This window comes from Passer montanus, unplaced genomic scaffold (assembly GCF_014805655.1).
Source record: "Passer montanus isolate IOZ18808 unplaced genomic scaffold, ASM1480565v1 scaffold15, whole genome shotgun sequence".
Classification (NCBI taxonomy): domain Eukaryota; kingdom Metazoa; phylum Chordata; class Aves; order Passeriformes; family Passeridae; genus Passer; species Passer montanus.
Genome location: NW_024362051.1, coordinates 8772496 through 8788867, shown reverse-complemented (window position 1 = coordinate 8788867; position 16372 = coordinate 8772496). Strand labels below are relative to the sequence as shown.

At 59.4% G+C, this 16372-nt stretch overlaps 2 protein-coding genes across 2 annotated transcripts; one reads left to right on the top strand and one right to left on the bottom strand.

Moving 5' to 3' along the window:
• The first annotated feature begins 201 nt into the window (after positions 1-201).
• Positions 202-9728, top strand: CCDC69 (coiled-coil domain containing 69). The gene is made up of 9 exons (XM_039701355.1): positions 202-458; positions 5446-5515; positions 5884-6047; positions 6249-6315; positions 6501-6574; positions 6809-6910; positions 7089-7208; positions 7447-7544; positions 7678-9728. Exons 1-9 carry the CDS (start codon positions 411-413, stop codon positions 7844-7846), a joined length of 912 nt encoding a protein of 303 aa, XP_039557289.1. The 5' UTR covers positions 202-410; the 3' UTR covers positions 7847-9728.
• A 132-nt stretch (positions 9729-9860) lies between these two features.
• LOC120498631 (cationic amino acid transporter 2-like) lies at positions 9861-15906 on the bottom strand. Its single transcript, XM_039701610.1, has 12 exons — positions 15898-15906; positions 14434-14806; positions 14174-14329; positions 13753-13921; positions 13362-13498; positions 12776-12998; positions 12211-12347; positions 11752-11854; positions 11498-11640; positions 11006-11172; positions 10334-10442; positions 9861-10078 (listed from the first exon to the last, which is right to left on the bottom strand). The coding sequence occupies exons 1-12, from the start codon at positions 15904-15906 to the stop codon at positions 9930-9932; spliced, it is 1875 nt and encodes a 624-aa protein (XP_039557544.1). The 3' UTR covers positions 9861-9929.
• Between the last annotated feature and the right edge of the window lie 466 nt (positions 15907-16372).

Genomic DNA, 16372 nt, shown 5'->3' with positions numbered 1-16372 from the left:
GTTCCTGTTTCTCCTCGCCCAGGAGAGGACACCTCCAATGCAGGGGTCCTGCTCTCCCTACCCCGCACTCAGAGCATCCTCAGTGCAGGGGGCCCGTGGGACAGAGCATTCCCGAAGCACCCCGGCCCAGGGCGGGGACACCCCGGGGTGGAGGGGCCCAGGGCCAGCCCCGGGGGCGGGCAGGCTGCGGCCGGGGGCCCTGCCCGCGGCTCGGGGGTGCAGAGCACCCTCTCCCGGCGCTGCCTGTCAGCAGCTGCCGGACGGTTTTATTACTTTTTTTTTTAATTATTTTTTTTTCTGCCTGCCAGCTGGGGCGGCTCATCCCGTCCCGTGCCGTCCCCGAGCGGTGCCGCTCGCCGCGGGATGCCGCGCCCCGCGCCCCGCGGCTGAGCCGGTCCCGCCGGGGCTCCATGGGCTGCACCGGCAGCGCCCTGCGCTGCTGCCCCGCCGGTGCCGAGGTAGCGGCTGCGGGGGCTTTGGGGCTGGGCTGGGCTTCGCTCGGAGTCGGGGTTCGCGCGGGGTCGGGGCTCCGCGGGGTCGGGCTCTCGTGGGAGCGAGTGCGCACGTTGCCGGGGTTCCATGGAGTTGGGGCTCGCGTGGGGCTGATGCTTGAGGGGAGTCCTGCTTGCACGGCTGGGGACGAGGGGTGTTGGGGGCACCCGGCGTGGGTTCCTCCCTGTCCCGGGAGCGGCGGTGCCGGCTGGTGTGGCTGTCCCCGGCTGCGTGGGACCCCACCGGCATTGTGGTGGGGGAGGTGGCAGCGGGGACAATGAAACTGGCAGCCACCCGCCCTCCTGCACCCTCCTGCACCCCTCCAGGCTCGTCACAGGAATTCTGTAGTTGAGGGGGTGCAGCATCTGGGATGATGATGCCTGTTGGAAATGCTGGTCCCACAGATGACAGGGATGGGTTCTCCCAGCTAGACTCTGCCAGCTTCCCACAGCATCCTCCCTTGTCCCAAAGGCTGTGTCCCCTTGTGCTGAAGGCATCGCTCCTGTCGGGGATCACTCTGAGTCCCCTCAGATCTCAGCACGTTTCTCTGTACTGAAGAGCTCTTCAGCGAGGTCTGAAATTATCTGCTGATTGTTATTATCATTATTGTTGTTATTACTTGATGTGCTCGTGCCCCAGGGCCTCACCACTGACCTCGGGAGATGTTTTTGCTGTCGGATGTGCTGTGCTTACTGCTGTTGGGTGTTGTGATCGCTGGAGGGTGGCAGGGGAAGGAGGGAAGGCAGAAACACCTTGTGGTGCTGCTGTGCCCCTGGCACAGGTGGCCCTTTGCAGATCCAGCTGTGAGAGTCCCCACCTGGGACCACAGAACCCACCACAGGATGTGCAGGGGGAGCAGGCATGGGGCTCACACAGCCCTGCAGCCAACGAGTGCCTTTATTTACAGCACTTGCAGGCTCGGTCGCTTCTCCACATCATGGAAAAAATCCCACTCTTTGCTATGTCATAAGATCAGATATTTCTGAGCTGCTTTGTGACTCTGAGAGCTCTCAAGAACAGGCATAAGAGAGGGAGAAACAACAGCCCCAAGGCCGCAGGTGCTGAGAGCCCCACATTTACCGAAACACGGAAATTTGTCATTTGCCTAGAGACATCTCCCTTCCTGCACTTGCCTGCTCTCGAGCTCCTCTGCTCAGCCCTGTGTCACCAACAGTCATTACCCATAAACAGCCCTGCTGCTGTGGCTGAAAGTCATTCTGAAAGGAGCACCTAAAATCCCCGTTATGGCTAAAAGGCATAAGGGCAGGCATGGGGCCAGTCCTGCCCGTGTTCTCATGTCCAGAGTGCCAAAAGGCAGGATGGGAGAACTTCACCTCACACTGCTGATGGGTGGACTTGCAGAATTGGTCCCTTGAGGTTGTGGGGCTTAGGGGAGACTTCAAACCCCAGGGACAAGCCAAGCCAGAAGCCATGTGCAGGTCATGGGGCTGGGGACTCTAATGGGGCTGGGGGCTGCAGAGGCTTTTGAAGCCAGTCCCAGGTTTGAGGTGACCTTGAGGAGCTGGTGCTGGGCTAGGTCTGGTGGGTGGATGACATGCCAGGAGCCACTGTGTGCCCTGGGGGAGGTGCCTTGGCAGCCTCATCCTTCCCTGGCACCAGTCTGCGGGCGGCAGGGCGATAAGGGAGGCACAGAGAGATCCAAGCCCGAGCTGTGGGCACTGCCCCTGGGGTTTCCTTCCCCTTCAGCTCCATCCACCCGTGCTTGGCCACTCATGGTCACCGCTCACGCTTTGGTCACGCTCCTGGCGTGAGAGAGGCCAAGTTGCCTTCCCAAAAGTCAGGGCTGAGGCTTGGCCGCCTTCCAGGGCTGGGGTGAATTTATTTTGAAGTGCTAGGAACTGTACGTAGCACCAGGAGTCAGGGAAGGGTCAGAATGCAAAACTCGGGGCTGTCAACAGTGTGAAGTGTTTGCCTACGGTCTGCGGCACGGATCTGACTGTAGGAGAGGTGATAATCACCTCCTAAGACAACCATCACCATCACTGGAGGAAACACAGCAGCAGGGTTAAAGGCAGGTCCCACGGACCTGTGCCAGCATTGCTCTGGCAGCACTGAGCATCTGCGGCAAGTCCTGGGAGGTGTTACAGTCATGGACCAAATCCTGGCCCCCTTCTCCACAGCCACAAAGCAAAACCTCCTCCCCAGGAGCAGAGTCAGGATTTAAATACTCATTTCCTGCCTCTTTGTGATTTCCTTTGCTAGGTTGCATGGTTGAATTGCTTAATGTACTTGTAAAACAGGAAAAGAGGAAGAAAAATACAGTCCAAAACCCCACCTCACGCTAAGAGCTGAAGCAGAAGCTGCAGCCACCTCGGCTGCCCACACTGTGCCAGCTGCTCTGCACTGGTGCTCCCCACCCCAGAACCCTTGGAGATGACTCAGGTCCTGTTGGAAATCCCTATTAATCCATCCACAAACAGTTCTGCTCCAGACTATTAAAATATTTAGTTCTAAGAATGTAGATACTTTTGGTTTTTCATAGCTGGAAGGTATTTTTGGCAGAGGTTTCCAAGACCGTACAGGATAAGCTACGCTGTGGATGGCCCCCACCTGCAGGATGTATCAGGCTGCTTCTTCCCCTGGCCAAAGCTGTTCCAGCTGGAGCAATTCCCAACCTGCTCCTTGCACACACTGTGGATTCCAGGACGATTTTCCAGCTCTCCAAAATGCGCCGGGTGATACCAGAGGTGCCACAAAGCTTCTCTGGAAGTGACATGGAAAGTCCCTCCATATTTCAGAGCTTTCAGCCAATTTTTACTGTACACCCCAGAGGTGGAGCTTTTATTCCAAAGGACAATTGAGTGCTTATGACTAAAATTAGCTCTAGACGCTATTTTAATTGCTCCTAGAGGTGGGAAGGTGCCTCACTCATAGCCTCAGGGAAGGTGTTTCGATTTGTCTGCTGGTGAACCTGTTGCTCCCTTCACCTATTTCTGAGTTCAGTGCTGCTGTCTCAAATCATCTTCCTTTAGAAGCTGAGGGGCTCTGAGGTCCCATCCTGCTGGATTTGGGGTGTGGGGGAGAGGTGAAGATTCTCTGGGTCTGTGCTGGGGACATTGCCTGTGCTGTGGAGGTGAATGAGGAGAGCCCTGGGCTCTCTGTCCTTAGGCATCACTTATGCCAGTGAGCAGGACAAGTGCAGCAGAGGTGGTTTGGTTTGGTTTGGTTTGGTTTGGTTTGGTTTGGTTTGGTTTGGTTTGGTTTGGGGGTTTAGGGTCCCTTCTGGGGGGTGGTTACAGCATCCTGCTCTCAGCTCTGCTGAGATCATCCAAAACCCTGGAGGTGTGTGTCACCCCCCTGTGTCAGACGGGTCCTCCTACACAGCCTTTGCTTTGTTGCAGTGAAAAAAGGGGGGATATGGGCTGTGGGGCTAGGGGAGGAGGCCTTTTGGGACTCCTAGGATGCCCTCGGGACTGCAGAGCCTCGACTGTCTCGTTAATCTCTCCCCTTGCCCCCCATCCCCCGACTTCAAAACCCATCACAGGACACGGGTACGTTAAATGCCAGGGAGATGCACACTGGCACGAGGTGTGTCAGGGGACAGGCAGGGATTCCTGGGGACACTTTGCAGTCAGGTGTGTCAGGATCCAGCAGCATCCCAGGGCACCCCACGATTTCGGGGTGAGCTGCATGGACAAGGAGAACAAGCTCTGAACTCGGACTGCCGGGTGCCTCCTCGCCCCCTCGCCTGGGCCACGTTCAACGCCGCGGCTGCTCATGCCATAGAAGGGAAGATAAAGCCGTGCCTTCCCAGAGGCTTGGAGCTCTCCTGCTCTCTGGAATTGCGCCTCCCTCCAGCTCCAGAAGGGGGGCTGCAGGGGAGGCGGAGACAGGCACGTCTGTTTGCTTTGCCTTGCTTTTTCCCAAGCCAGGCTCCCTAATCCGGGCTGTATTTGGCCGCAGTGCGCGGGGCCGGGCCGGGGAGCAGCCGGCACAGCGGGTCCCGCAGGCAGCCGGGCTGCGATCCTGGGGGATCGGGATTGTTAGGGACAGCTCTGCCGGGGCTGGAGAGCAGCACCGTGTCTTCAGGTGAATTTCCTCACCCCTCGTGCACCTGTGCAATATCCACAAGCTCATCTCAGTGATGGGCACCAGGGACCAGATTTGCCCTGTGCCGGCGAGGCCGAGCCGTGAGAGCCTGCGAGCTTTGCTTCTATCTTTCAGCAACTGATAAAAATATATCCACTCCTTATGTTTTTTTTTTCCTCTTCTCCCCTCCAAGTGACTAAATTAAACCCATGCAGGGCTGGAAGGCATCCCACGGAGCTGTGTTGCTGGAGGCAGCTCCTGGCTCTGGGTTATCTCAGCCCCGTGGCAGCAGCGGGAGCGTGCGGGAGCGCGGGGCTGTGCAGCACATTCCTGCGCTCCTGAGGTCATTGCTTGGCCGCCTGCTCTCGCCTGCTGCCAGCCCTGCACAGGGGCTGTATCGCCTCTGATTTATGGCTATTTTTCATTTCTCACTCCTGCTCCAGCTGTGTCAAAGCCCATCTGTGTAAGGCCCTGGCAGAGGCGCGTGTTTGAGGGGCTGCAAGGTGCCAGGGACCAGACTCAGCTGAGCATCCCAGGACAGGAGGAGGGTGGCAAGGGAGTGCCAAAGCTGGAGCCCTGCCAAGTGCTGCCTGCTCTCCCCCACCAAAAGTTTTGCTGTTGGACCCCGTTTTGCACCAGCACCATGTTGGTGGGGGTGGCATCCCCCAGGTTTTCCAGCTGAATGCCACATGGTGAACTGTCTGGGATGCAGGGAATTGGCATGAGCTTGAGGCTGCCTGGTGGGCAGTACATGCACACCCTTGGGTGCCCAGTGCTGGGAGAGGGCAGGGGGCTGCTGCTCCTCGAGGAGCTGTGTTTTAGCAGAGCTGATGCAGGCTCAGTGCAGGGTGTTCTCTGCCTGCAGCCCCTGCCCCACTCTGTGCCCCCCTCTCTCTCTGCCAGAGACAGCTAAAAGCCCAGCAGAAGAGAGGATCAGCTTCCCAGGAGCTCTCGGCCTTGAAGACACAGAATGGTGAGAAACAATGTGTTTTCCCCCTGCTTTGCTTTCTCAGAGTGATATTAAGGCAGCACTGGACAGGCCCCAGCATGGCACCCGGGAGGATGGGGATGCTGTAGGTGCATGCTGGTGCAGGAGGGCAAACAGGGCACCCCAGAGACAATGGCATTCCCAGAACAGGAGACCTGACAAGCTCTGTGTCCTCTCTGAGCCTGCCAGCACCATCTCAATTCATGCTAATTTGGACCAGTGAGAGGGAGGGAGGTGTTTCTCAGTGGGAGGAGGGCAGTGCCCATGGCACTGGCAGGTTCAGCTGCCCAGGATGTGCAGGCAGCTCAGCCAGGGGGAGGCACCGGCGCTGCTTCAGCCGTGTTTTCTTGCAGCCAATGCCTGCCTGCTTCCTGAGCACGGGGAGAAGGCAGCACGGCCAGAGGAGTGGGCGGACGGTGCGAGATTCCTCCAAGGCCAGGAGGAGGAGGAGGAGCAGCGGCTGCGGGATGCCGGCCAGGCAGGCACTGCCAGCATCTCCCAGGACACTGAGATCCAGGTGAGCTGGAAGGGCTGGTGCTGCTGGAGGCAGCAGCTGGGCATGGAGCATGCCACCAGCCTGGTCTTCCCTGGCACGTGCTGGGCTCTCCCATTTTTGGGAGAAGGACGGGTCTAATAAAGGGTGAGGGAGCCCAAAGCAGTGAAGCTCTGCATCCCTTACACTGAGATTTCTCACCCAACTGCTTCCCACGTGGCAAAGGGAAAAGAGCTGGAGCTGAAGGAACAGCTTGATGCCCTGAGGAGAGAGCACACAGAAACCCTGCAAGGTGAGTGCCAGGGCAGTGGGGCTCCCTGCAGCTCCCCTCCCTTCTCCCCACTACTGCCATGTCCCTTTGGCTGCCTGTGGGGTCATGGGGACACTGTCCCTGCTCTCCAGGTCTGTGGGGCTCAGCTGGGGCCTGCTGCCCCAATGTCCCCACACTGGTGGCACTCAGCTGGCGTTTCCCCACAGAGCTCCAGGGAGCACATGAGCAGGAGAAGCTGCTGCTGACAGAGTCCCACCACAGGTCTGAGGCAGCCTTACAGGTACCAAAAGAGAAATCCCTGGGGAGGGGGGGCTTGTGGGGGGCATGAGGACCATCTGCTGGTTCTGCCATGGTGCCCCACGTTCTTCAGTGGCCACCTCAGTCCCTGGTGTGCTTGGGGACTGCACCAGCTCCTCCAGCAGTGGTGCAATTTGGGTACCACAGCGCAGCAGTCCCCTGGCTCAGAAAGAAATGCCAGATACCTCTCATTCTGCTTTTTCCCTGGTTCTCCTAGGAGAAAATTCAGGCACTGAATTCCCAGCTGAAATCCTTCCAGGACAGGATGAAGCGGGTGGAGGAGTCACTCTTGAGGACAGACTACAAGAAGCACATCCAGGTGCAGGGAGGGGTGTCAGGGAGGGGACCTGCTGTGGGGTGCTGACCCAAAGCCAAGGGGCCTCTGATGGACCCTGGTGGGGCTGGAACCAGAGGGAGCACAGGGCACCTGAAGGGGGGAGCAAAGCCTGTCCTGGGGAGGTGCTGAGGTCCCTTGGACACAAGTGATGGCCCTGCAGGAGCACGGGAGCCCCAGCCCCTTCTGGGAGCAGGAGCTGGAGAGCCTGCACTTCGTCATCGAGATGAAGAACGAGCACATCCATGGCCTGGACAAGAAGCTGCTGCACCTGGAGACTGTGGTGGGTTGAAAGTGGGGGTCACACATGGGCTTTCCTCTTTTCAGCTCCTCTACCCACCTAAATTCTGCCCAGAAACTGCAGCTGCAGCAAAGGTGGATGGAGCCTATTTCAAACCTCTCTTGGCGTGGGGAGGGGATGCAGGAACAATGCCACCAGGCCAGCATTTCACCCAAAATGAGGTGGCAGGGGGCTCAGAAGTGCTTCCCAGCTCTCTCCTCACCCTCATGCCCCCTTCCAGGAAGAGAGGAACCTTCTGCTGGAGGAGAAGGTGAAAACTCTCCAGCAGGAGAACGAGGACCTGCAAGTTCGCACCCAGAACCACTTGGTCATGGCGAGGTAAGTCCCACCCCGCGGTGCGCAGGTGACATCTCCGCTGGGGGGGACAGCTGGCACTGCGGGAGCTTTGGGGGGAGCAGAGGGGCTCGGGGCGCTCTGCCCGGCTCCGGCAGCCCGTGCCCTCTGCCCGCAGGCAGCTGTCCGAGGAGCTCCAGGCCGCCCGCGGGGCGCTGGAGAAGGAGGCGCAGCTGCTGGATCGGGCTCGCCGCGAGAAGGAGGAGCTGCTGTACCGAGTGCTGCACGCCGGGGACGGCACGCCCTTCCCCGTGGCTACCGGCGAGGTGCCCCTCATCGCCACGTAGCACCGACGGCACCGAGCGCTGCCCGGTGAGCCCAGCGCTGCTCTCACCGTGCCCCCAGCCCGGGCAGGGCTCCGGGCTGGCCGAGCCCCGGGGCGCTCACGGACCGCAGCGATGGAGCATGTCACGGGACATTACTCCTGCGTTTCCCCAGCCCGTGTGGGGCTGCAGAGGGACCCTGGCCTCCCACCCACGCAGTGCCTGCACCTCACCTGGTGAGGGGGTGACTGGGGGTGAAAGGGGTCAGCCAGGACACACGGACTTGCATCGGGCTGGATCTGATCCAGCACTTGGCTCTGAATATAAACAGCACCAATGCTGCCCCAGGGCATGAGAACGATGAGGAGGCCACCAGGACAAGCACCAGGAGGATGAGGAGGGCACTGGGGATATGGTGTTAACCTCACCAGGCAGGGCTCTCATCCATGCCCTCCTATTGCCATCACCTCTTCCACCTTCAGCAAATGTCTCCCAGGCACAGCTCCTGCAGCTCAGGCATGTCCCAGCTCACTGTCACGAAGACCCCAAGCCCTGCTTGTCCCTGCTGCCCATCAGCAACACCACCAGTCCCATCTTCTCCCCCAAAATCTGGATAGAGGCTGGAGCTGCACATCAGGGAGCAGAGCATCCTCCCAGGGGGTACCAGGCTTTGGTTGTCACATCCCTCTGCTCGAGGCAGGACATCCCCATCTGGAAGATGCTGCCAGCATGGCTGTGGGTCAGGGCTGGATGCACACAAGCACTTTTCCCTGGGTGCACAAGTGTGGTGGGAGTCACTGCTCTGGGGCTGTCACAGCCCTGTCCCCTCCCCAGGGCTGTTTAGCCAGAGCTGCACACATGTGTGTGTGTGGGTGTGTGTGTGCACCAGCCAAGGTGCTGCTGGCTGTAACCATTACAGATCTGTAAGAAGCAGCAGCCTCAGGAATCCCATGTCAGTGGTTTGGGGGACTGGTGGAGGAGTGTCCCAGAGTGGGGCTGTGAGCTCCACACCCCATACAGTGGGAAGAAGGGGAAGGGTGGGAGCTGGCACCACAAAGACTCCACAAGGAAACTCCAGATGAGGCCCTTAAGGGGTACCAGATGTTTCCTGCTCCTTCCCTCTTTTCCTTCATTTCAATGGGCTCCCAGCTCAGGGCAGACCCGGACCCTCCCAGCATCAGGGCCACTGCATCAGCCACTTCCGTCCTTTGTGCTGACCCTAATCAGAAATGCAGCAGCTGAACGGGCAGCCAGGAAGGCAACGTGGATGTGGGGTCCAGCTCTGACCCACAAACCTCCATGGGGTGGCCAGAGGGGGAAATGGGGAGCCTGTTGTGTCAGAACCATGTCCCACCAGGGCACCCTCTGCTCCACACATCATTGTGCCTCCCCAGGTGCTGCAGCACCAACGCAGGGGAGAGCCCAGCAAATCCTGCCTGGTTATGGCTGAAGGGATCAGGATTTCTGGACAAAGGGATATGAGGCTGGGGGGTTCTGGGATCCTTCTCTGGACATCTGGTACCATGTCCCAGAGCCCCAAAGGCAGATCCTGCGTGGGACTTGGAAGAATGTGCCTGACTCTGGGAAAGGGGACACTGGGAACTGAGGAGGAGGAATAAATGAGTGCAGAAAAGGACTTGCAGACTATGCAGGGGGGAAAGCCTGGACCAGGCAGTACCTCGGCAGTCATGGGGGGGATGATAGCTCAGCTCAGGCTGGGAGCCCAGCTGAAAATGAGGGTCAGGGCAGCACGAGAAGCCTCTCCAACTCATTGTGAGCAGCTGAAGGAGCAGGGTGGGCAAGGGCAAGGGGCCTGTGGAAGGCTGCAGGGAAAGGTTTCAAAGGAAAAAAAAAACAAAAACACAGCCCAGTAAGAGCAGCAAAAACACGTGTGTGCTTTATCCTCTCCAAAGAGAACTCTGTCTGCAGGGGCTCGCTGTGAGGATTTGGGTTGCTCAGGAAGGTTGACCAGACTCAGGGCAGCAGCTCCTGCAGCTCTGGCAGGGCTGGCCCTCTCTGTGGGACAGGACCCACAGCCCAAGGGGCTTCCTTGCCCCCTGGGCACAGGATGGAGGGAGCCAGGCACTCAGGAACTAGCCATCCCCTTTTATTGCCCTGGAGCAGATGGGCACAGGGCAGTCCCACGGGGCTCCAGGGCCACCTCCCTGGCTCTGCTTCCCCCCTGGGGACCCGTCCCTTCAGGCCAGTGGCTCTCAGTGCTGTGCCAGATCCCATAGCCAAAGTAAATGAGGAAACCTGGGAAAGGGCAGAATAGGGTGTGTATGGACTGCTTCTCTTCCTTCCCCTCCCATCCACCAAGTGCTGGCCCCTTCCTTTGGGCCACGTATCAGAGGGCACGGTGCTCCCACCACTGCTGGGCATCACAGGTCAGCATCTCCTCCCTCCCCACCACTGCTCAGAGCAACATTAGTGCCACGGGCTCTCAAACCACCAGAACTCCACAAGAGGGGCTGCTGCCAGCTCTGGGGCCCCGTGGGTGGCCGTGCTTACCCGCAGCCACCCAGAGCAGGAACCGCAGCCAGGCGGCCGCGCTGAGCCGGGCCAGCAGCACGGCGTTGATGGAGATGCTGAGCAGAGGCAGGAAGGGCAGCCAGGGAACCTGCAGGGAGCACAAGGGTAAATTCCACTGCTAAATTCAGCTCTTTGCTGCTTTGGCTAGCTGTCCAAAGGCAAGGGGAAGCGCAGCCTGGCTGTGAGGCTCAGAGATCCAAGCTGGGACTGCAGCCTGTGCTGGAGAGGGATGCTTGTGGAGGGTGTTTTAGTTGACAGCTCCTGCACTGGGGCAGGAGGTACTGCAGGATTTGAGGTGAGAGAGGCAGCAAAGAACTCATAAAAGTAAGCCAAGGTGCTAAGGCCAGGTACCTTTTTCTGAAGAACAGTTCTGGTTCCCCAGCAGGCACTGGGCTCAGCTGGGAGCTGCCCTTCAGCCTTCAGTTTGAGGGGGGAAGAACCCTCATGGTCCCTATAGAAAACCCCAGGAGCTACATGCTGCCTCCAGCAGTACCTCATCAATGTGGTTGCAGCAAAGTTGTGCCCTGACCTACAGCTGAGGGAACACCCCCAAAGGGCACCCTTTCCCCACAGGGCTGCAGCACTTGCCTGCTCTCTGTGCCCCAGGTCCTTCTTCCCGGGCACACCCCGAGGGTTGGGCTGGGTGCTCACCATGAAGGATGCTTTGTGCTGGCTCTGAGGCTGCCTCCAGATGAGAAGAGCTGCTGCCAGGATCCCCAGGAGAGGCAGGGCCAGAGCTGTGATGCACCAGGCAGCCCCAGCCCGCAGGCAGGGCAGCCCAGCAGTGCTCACCCAGCTCAGGGCACAGGCCAGGGTGGCTGCAGAGGGACCACAGTGTCAGGGCAGCCTCCCTCGGCTGCCATGGTGGGACAAATGACAGCCAGGGGACATGACTGGGCGGCTTCTCATGGTGGGTTTAGCTTTTCTCTCCAGTCTGGGAAGCAGAGGGAGTGGGAGCTCTCCTGAGGTCCCGTTGGGGCAGCCAGCTGTGTGGCAGTGGGGTGAGGGCAGGAAGGAGCTGAGCAGCCCCTGCATCTGCTGCTGGTGGTTTCCACCAGGCCAGCCCTTGCTAGAGCAGGGATGTCCCCCATGGGTGCCCCCAGGCCAGCTCCCCTAGAGCCCATCCATGGTTCCCAGACACACCTGCAGCTGTCAGAGCCCAGACCACCACAGCAGAGGAGCGAGGGGTGGGATGGGGGGGCGGCTGGACCAGCTGGCTCCACCAGGGCTGCACAGCCAGGACCTTCCCATCAGGCGTGTCCCCAGGGCTGGGCTCAGGCCGATACCTGAGGAGCACACACTGCTGTCAATGCACATAAACCTGCAGCTGCCTTGTCCCAGGCATGGCCCACATCAGAAGCCGGGTGAGCCCTGTCCCCTGTCCCCAGCAGTGTCACCTGAGCAGCAGCACACAGCCAGCCACCATCGAGTAGGCCAGCAGTGTGCCAATGGACATGGTGTCAACCAGGGCTTTCAGGTCGAAGAGAAGGGCCAGCAGAGCTGTGGGGAAGAGAAGCCCTTTCAGCCTCCAAGCAGAGCTGGCAGTGCTGCTGTGCCCACCTCAGTCATACTCTCCTGAGCTCCCCGTGTCCCCCTGACCCACTGCAACAGAACCTCGATGGACTGGTGATGCTTTGGGCACTAGGACAAAGCACCCCATCAGCTCCTGCCTGGCAGTGCAGAGAGGCTGAAGCAGAGTCTGGGACTCCATCAAGGCCAAATGGTCCTCAGCCACCGTGAGGAGATCTGTCTCTGGGTGAAGAGACATGGCTCAAACAGCTGCAGTCAAGCTAGAGGGAAAGAGGACACCCACCAAGGCCTGCTCACAGTTCAGGGTAACCCAAACACTCACCCACCTGCCACTGCCCCAGACACCAGAGTTGCCAGCACCGGGCACTGACGGCGACTGACTTTGGCCAGAGGCTGGAAGAGGAGCCCGTCCCGAGCCATGGCATACAGGATCCTTGGCATGGGGAACATGGAGCCCAGGAGGCTGCATGAGAGAGGGAAGGAGATGGGGGAGAAGAGGGAGGAATGCAGGAGGTGCCATCCTGCCTTTGCCCCTCCAAGGGAGCTCCCATTCATCTGTATGGCCCATAACCTTCTCAAGACCCTCACCTTCCTCACCACCAGACGAGGCACAGTGTCAGGAAGGAGATGTCTGTAGCCACCTGTGCATGCCAGCCCACTCTTGTGGACATGGTGCCACCAGGCCACTTCCTTCAGTGGCATGCCAACGGGTTTGGCTGCTCCCCCTGGTCAGGAAGGGCCAGGGTGGGAACACCAGGGTTTGTGTGGAAGGGATTTTGGACAAGCAGGAAAGGCAAGGAGGAATTCAGGAGGGAGGGGCTGGGGATATCCCCTGGGTGTGTTCAGCTCCTCCTGTGAAGCACAGAAATGCCATCAGAGGACACCCCTCACCTGGTGGTCAGGGCACACAGTGACCCCGCAGCCACGGCGTGCTTTGCACTGCTCCAGCCAATGTACTCAAAAGCCACTGGCAGGGGGCTCGTGGTGTCCAGGAGGTAGTAGGGCATCATCAGGGTGAGGGCAGCAGACACCCCGAAGTAGGCCAGGAAGCAGATGAGGAGGGAGAGAATGATGCCCATGGGGATGGATCTCTGTGGGTCCCTCACTTCTTCCCCTGGGGAGGACAAGCTCAGCTGTAGGAACAGAGGCTCATTTAACATGCATGGCATGCTGAGAGCCCAGCTCAGGCTGGAGAGCAGATCCTATATCCCCCCAAGAGAGGACACAGAGACCTTCTAGCAAGGACCACTAGATGTTCTGGGCCCCAGGGATATTGGGATAGAGAATGTCTCTGCTTCAGGAAGCCCAGACATTCCACGTGGACTCAGAAAGGGCAGGAGAGAGTGGCTGCAGCACAGAGCTGGGAATGTGCCATTTCCCAGCCTTACACCAGTTCCCAAGACTGTGGGGACAGTCACTGCCACAGCCCCCCAGCCTGCAGGGAGGGTCCCACCAGCAGCACCCCCACCCCCCTTACCTGTGGTAGCAATGCAGTCGAATCCAACAAAGGCATAGAAACAGGCAGAGGCTCCAGCCAAGGTCCCAGAGAAGCCATAGGGCATGAAGCCTCCCACCCCAAAGGCACTGGTCATGTTGCTGGCCATGGACTGGTTCCTGGGAGGAGGAAGAAGAGTCAGGCAGTGCAGGGGGGTCAGGGCAAGGGATCCCAGGATGGGTCAAGCTGAACAGTCCATCCAACCTGCTCAACCCTCAGCATCAACCCAGCAGGGCTCAGGACTTTGTCTCTTTGACACATTGCCACCAACAGGGAGAAATGGAGAAAGTGCTGTCTCCTGGGATAAAGCACTGGGGGTTTGACTCCCCACCCCACTCTGAAGGCAGCACGGGGAGAGTGAAGCCCCTCATACCCAGAGTCCTGGGCAGCTGCTTGTGGCAGGTCATCCTCCCTGAGCTTCCAGTTGCTTATGTGGCCTTTGATGAAGCCACTCACTGTGACAAAGAGCAGGACAAGCACGTTGAGGGCTGTGAAAGCTTTGTTGACCATGGTGGACTCCTTCACTCCAAAGGAAAGAAGCGCTGGAGAATAAAAAATCAAAACTGGATGAGGTCCCTGGATGACACCAGGGTAGACATTCCTGGGGAGGGTGGAAAAGGGGGGGCAAATTCAGGACAACTTGCAGATTTCCCCAGATTCCCTTTCTATTTCCCATTCTTTGCTCAGGGAAATGGCAAAGCCATCAGAGGGGTCAGCCCCATCCTGAACAGCCCACGGTGGGATGAGGAGCTCATCCTACCAGATGGGGGGTGGCACAGGGGGAGGCATCCTACCTGCCAGCAAGACCACCAGGCCAGCAGCGAAGGCATCTGGGTGCTCTGCCAGCCCCACAGAGCCCATGGCTGCGTGAGCACCCAAAAACCTCCCCATCTTCTTGCCAAGGAGCTGGTCAAAGGTAGCGCTCCAGGCCCGGGCAACGCTGGCAGTACCTGGGGAGAGGGGATGGCTGTGTTCTGCTGGCCCTGCGAGGCCTCAAAGGACACCCAGCAAAGCCACCAGCACGGTGGTGGGAGGCATCAAGAAGCCCTTATACCAATGAGATAGGAGAGCAGCAGGTTCCACCCAGCCAGGAAGGCCCAGAGCTCGCCCAGTGCCACGTAGCTGTAGAGATAGGCAGAGCCAGCCAGGGGCACACGGGCCCCCAGCTCGGCGTAGCACAGCCCTGCCAGGGCAGACACCACGGCTGCAAGCAGGAAGGACAGGACGATGCTCGGGCCAGCGCTGCTCTTGGCCACCTCCCCTGCCAGGACGTAGACACCAGCCCCCAGCGTGCTGCCCACTCCCAGGGCAGCCAGGTCCAGCGTGGAGAGGCAGCGGCGGAGGCTGGAGCCCTCTGAGCCGGCTGGGATTCGCTTCCTGCGGGAAAGCAGCTTGGGAACAGAGCGCAGGCGGCCCCAGCACGGCACCTGCAGGAGGGGAAAGCAGCAGGCGTGAGCACACTGCTGCCCCGCCACCCTAATGGGACACAAACCCAGCCTGAGAGCTGGGCTTGCAGCTCCCACCATCCACAGTGCTCCTGCACGCGCTGGGTGCTGCCTGCTCTCTGTCTCTGCCAGTAAAACAGCCCGTTTTGGAGCAAGATGGGGCTCAAGCAGCTGTGCTGCTCTCTCATCCCCCATGACAAGTGGAGCTATGCATGACTGGGGTTTGTTTGGCTGTGTCAAATTTTTGAGAGGGGACAAGGACACATGTTTGACCTCCTGCCAGCTCAGAAAGTCCTGTTCCTCCAGCAGCCTCCCCAGCAGGGACACACAGTCAGGATCACCCCAGCTTTGGCACTGAAACTATTTGAAATACAGAACCCATGCCAGGCAAGGAAGGATGGGAGATGCTTTGCTCCTGGAAATTGCCTTGAAGTGCACCAGGAAGGACCCAGCTGCTCAGCTGGAGGTGCTCCCACAGCACCTGTAACTGTGGGTCCGTGGCACAGCTCAGGGGGACACTGGATCCCCTGGGCCGTCAGCCTGTGCAGTAATGCTTTGGCTTGCTGGGGGCACCAATGGGGATGCCAGCCTGGCAGAAACCCCAAACTGTGTGACATCTGTGCTTGGGGAAGGTGTGCTTGGCATGGCATGCCTGGGATTTGTGTGCCTTCCCCATCCTGCACATCCTTTCCCAGGAGCTCCAGGTCTGGACAGCCTGCCTTCACATCCCATGGTGCTGCCAGGAGCTCCAGGTGAGCCCACAGCAAAGCAAAAGCCGTGCCCCGCACTCCAAATGCCATAACCTGCTCCTCCCATGGCTGGAAACCCTGTGCAGTGGCACATCCCTGTGGCACAGGGGACATGTGATCCCTGCTGCGGAACTGGAGGGGACCCAGACCCGCAGGATGGGGTGCTCCTGGTGGAACAAGGAGCTGCAATTCTCCAGGACAAATGCTGTGCCCTGGGGGTGAGGAGGAGCTGCCCCAGCAGCACCCACCCTCTGCACAGCCCCAGTCCCGCCCAGGGCACCTCGCCCCGGCGATTTTCCCTTCCCCTGCAAACGAATTACTCACCCCGGCCATCCTTTGCTCCAGCTGCGAGCTGCTGAGGACAAGGAGCAGCAGGCATGCCCCCCTGAGGCTCTCCCCTTAAATCCCTTTTGGGAGCACCCTGGCCCTCCCCCCGCTGACCACCGCGCCGGGCTGCACAATGGGAAATCTATGCAGAAATATTTTTCCCACAACGCCTTCCAAACCATACACACAGCCCTGCAATGCTAATAGGCTCAGAAGCATTATTGAGGGAGTTTAATTCGCTTTTCCAAGCTCCCTGGGCAGGTGAAGGGGGAGCTCTTTCCCTCTGTCCCTGCTCCTTGCACCAGGACCCACATCTCAGTCTGTGGAGCTGGTTCTGGAGGAAATTCAGCCAGAGAGGAGCAGGAACAAGGCTGGGTTGGGGGTTGGGGGTTTAGAGGTGTGTGTACCTACAGCTATGACTGACCCCAGCTGCCCCTGGGAACACAGAGGGAGTGAAATGGACTGCAGCAGC

Excerpts from the sequence above, each read along its gene's own strand:
- CCDC69 (XM_039701355.1), top strand. The coding sequence starts at position 411 with ATGGGCTGCACCGGCAGCGCCCTGCGCTGCTGCCCCGCCGGTGCCGAG. Across the intron at positions 6,575-6,808 it reads GGTCTGAGGCAGCCTTACAG|GAGAAAATTCAGGCACTGAA; the intron begins GTACCAAAAGAG and ends TGGTTCTCCTAG. Across the intron at positions 6,911-7,088 it reads ACTACAAGAAGCACATCCAG|GAGCACGGGAGCCCCAGCCC; the intron begins GTGCAGGGAGGG and ends ATGGCCCTGCAG.
- LOC120498631 (XM_039701610.1), bottom strand. Across the intron at positions 13,922-14,173 it reads CCTGGTGGTCTTGCTGGCAG|CGCTTCTTTCCTTTGGAGTG; the intron begins GTAGGATGCCTC and ends TTTATTCTCCAG. Across the intron at positions 12,348-12,775 it reads CTGTGTGCCCTGACCACCAG|CCTCCTGGGCTCCATGTTCC; the intron begins GTGAGGGGTGTC and ends TCTCTCATGCAG.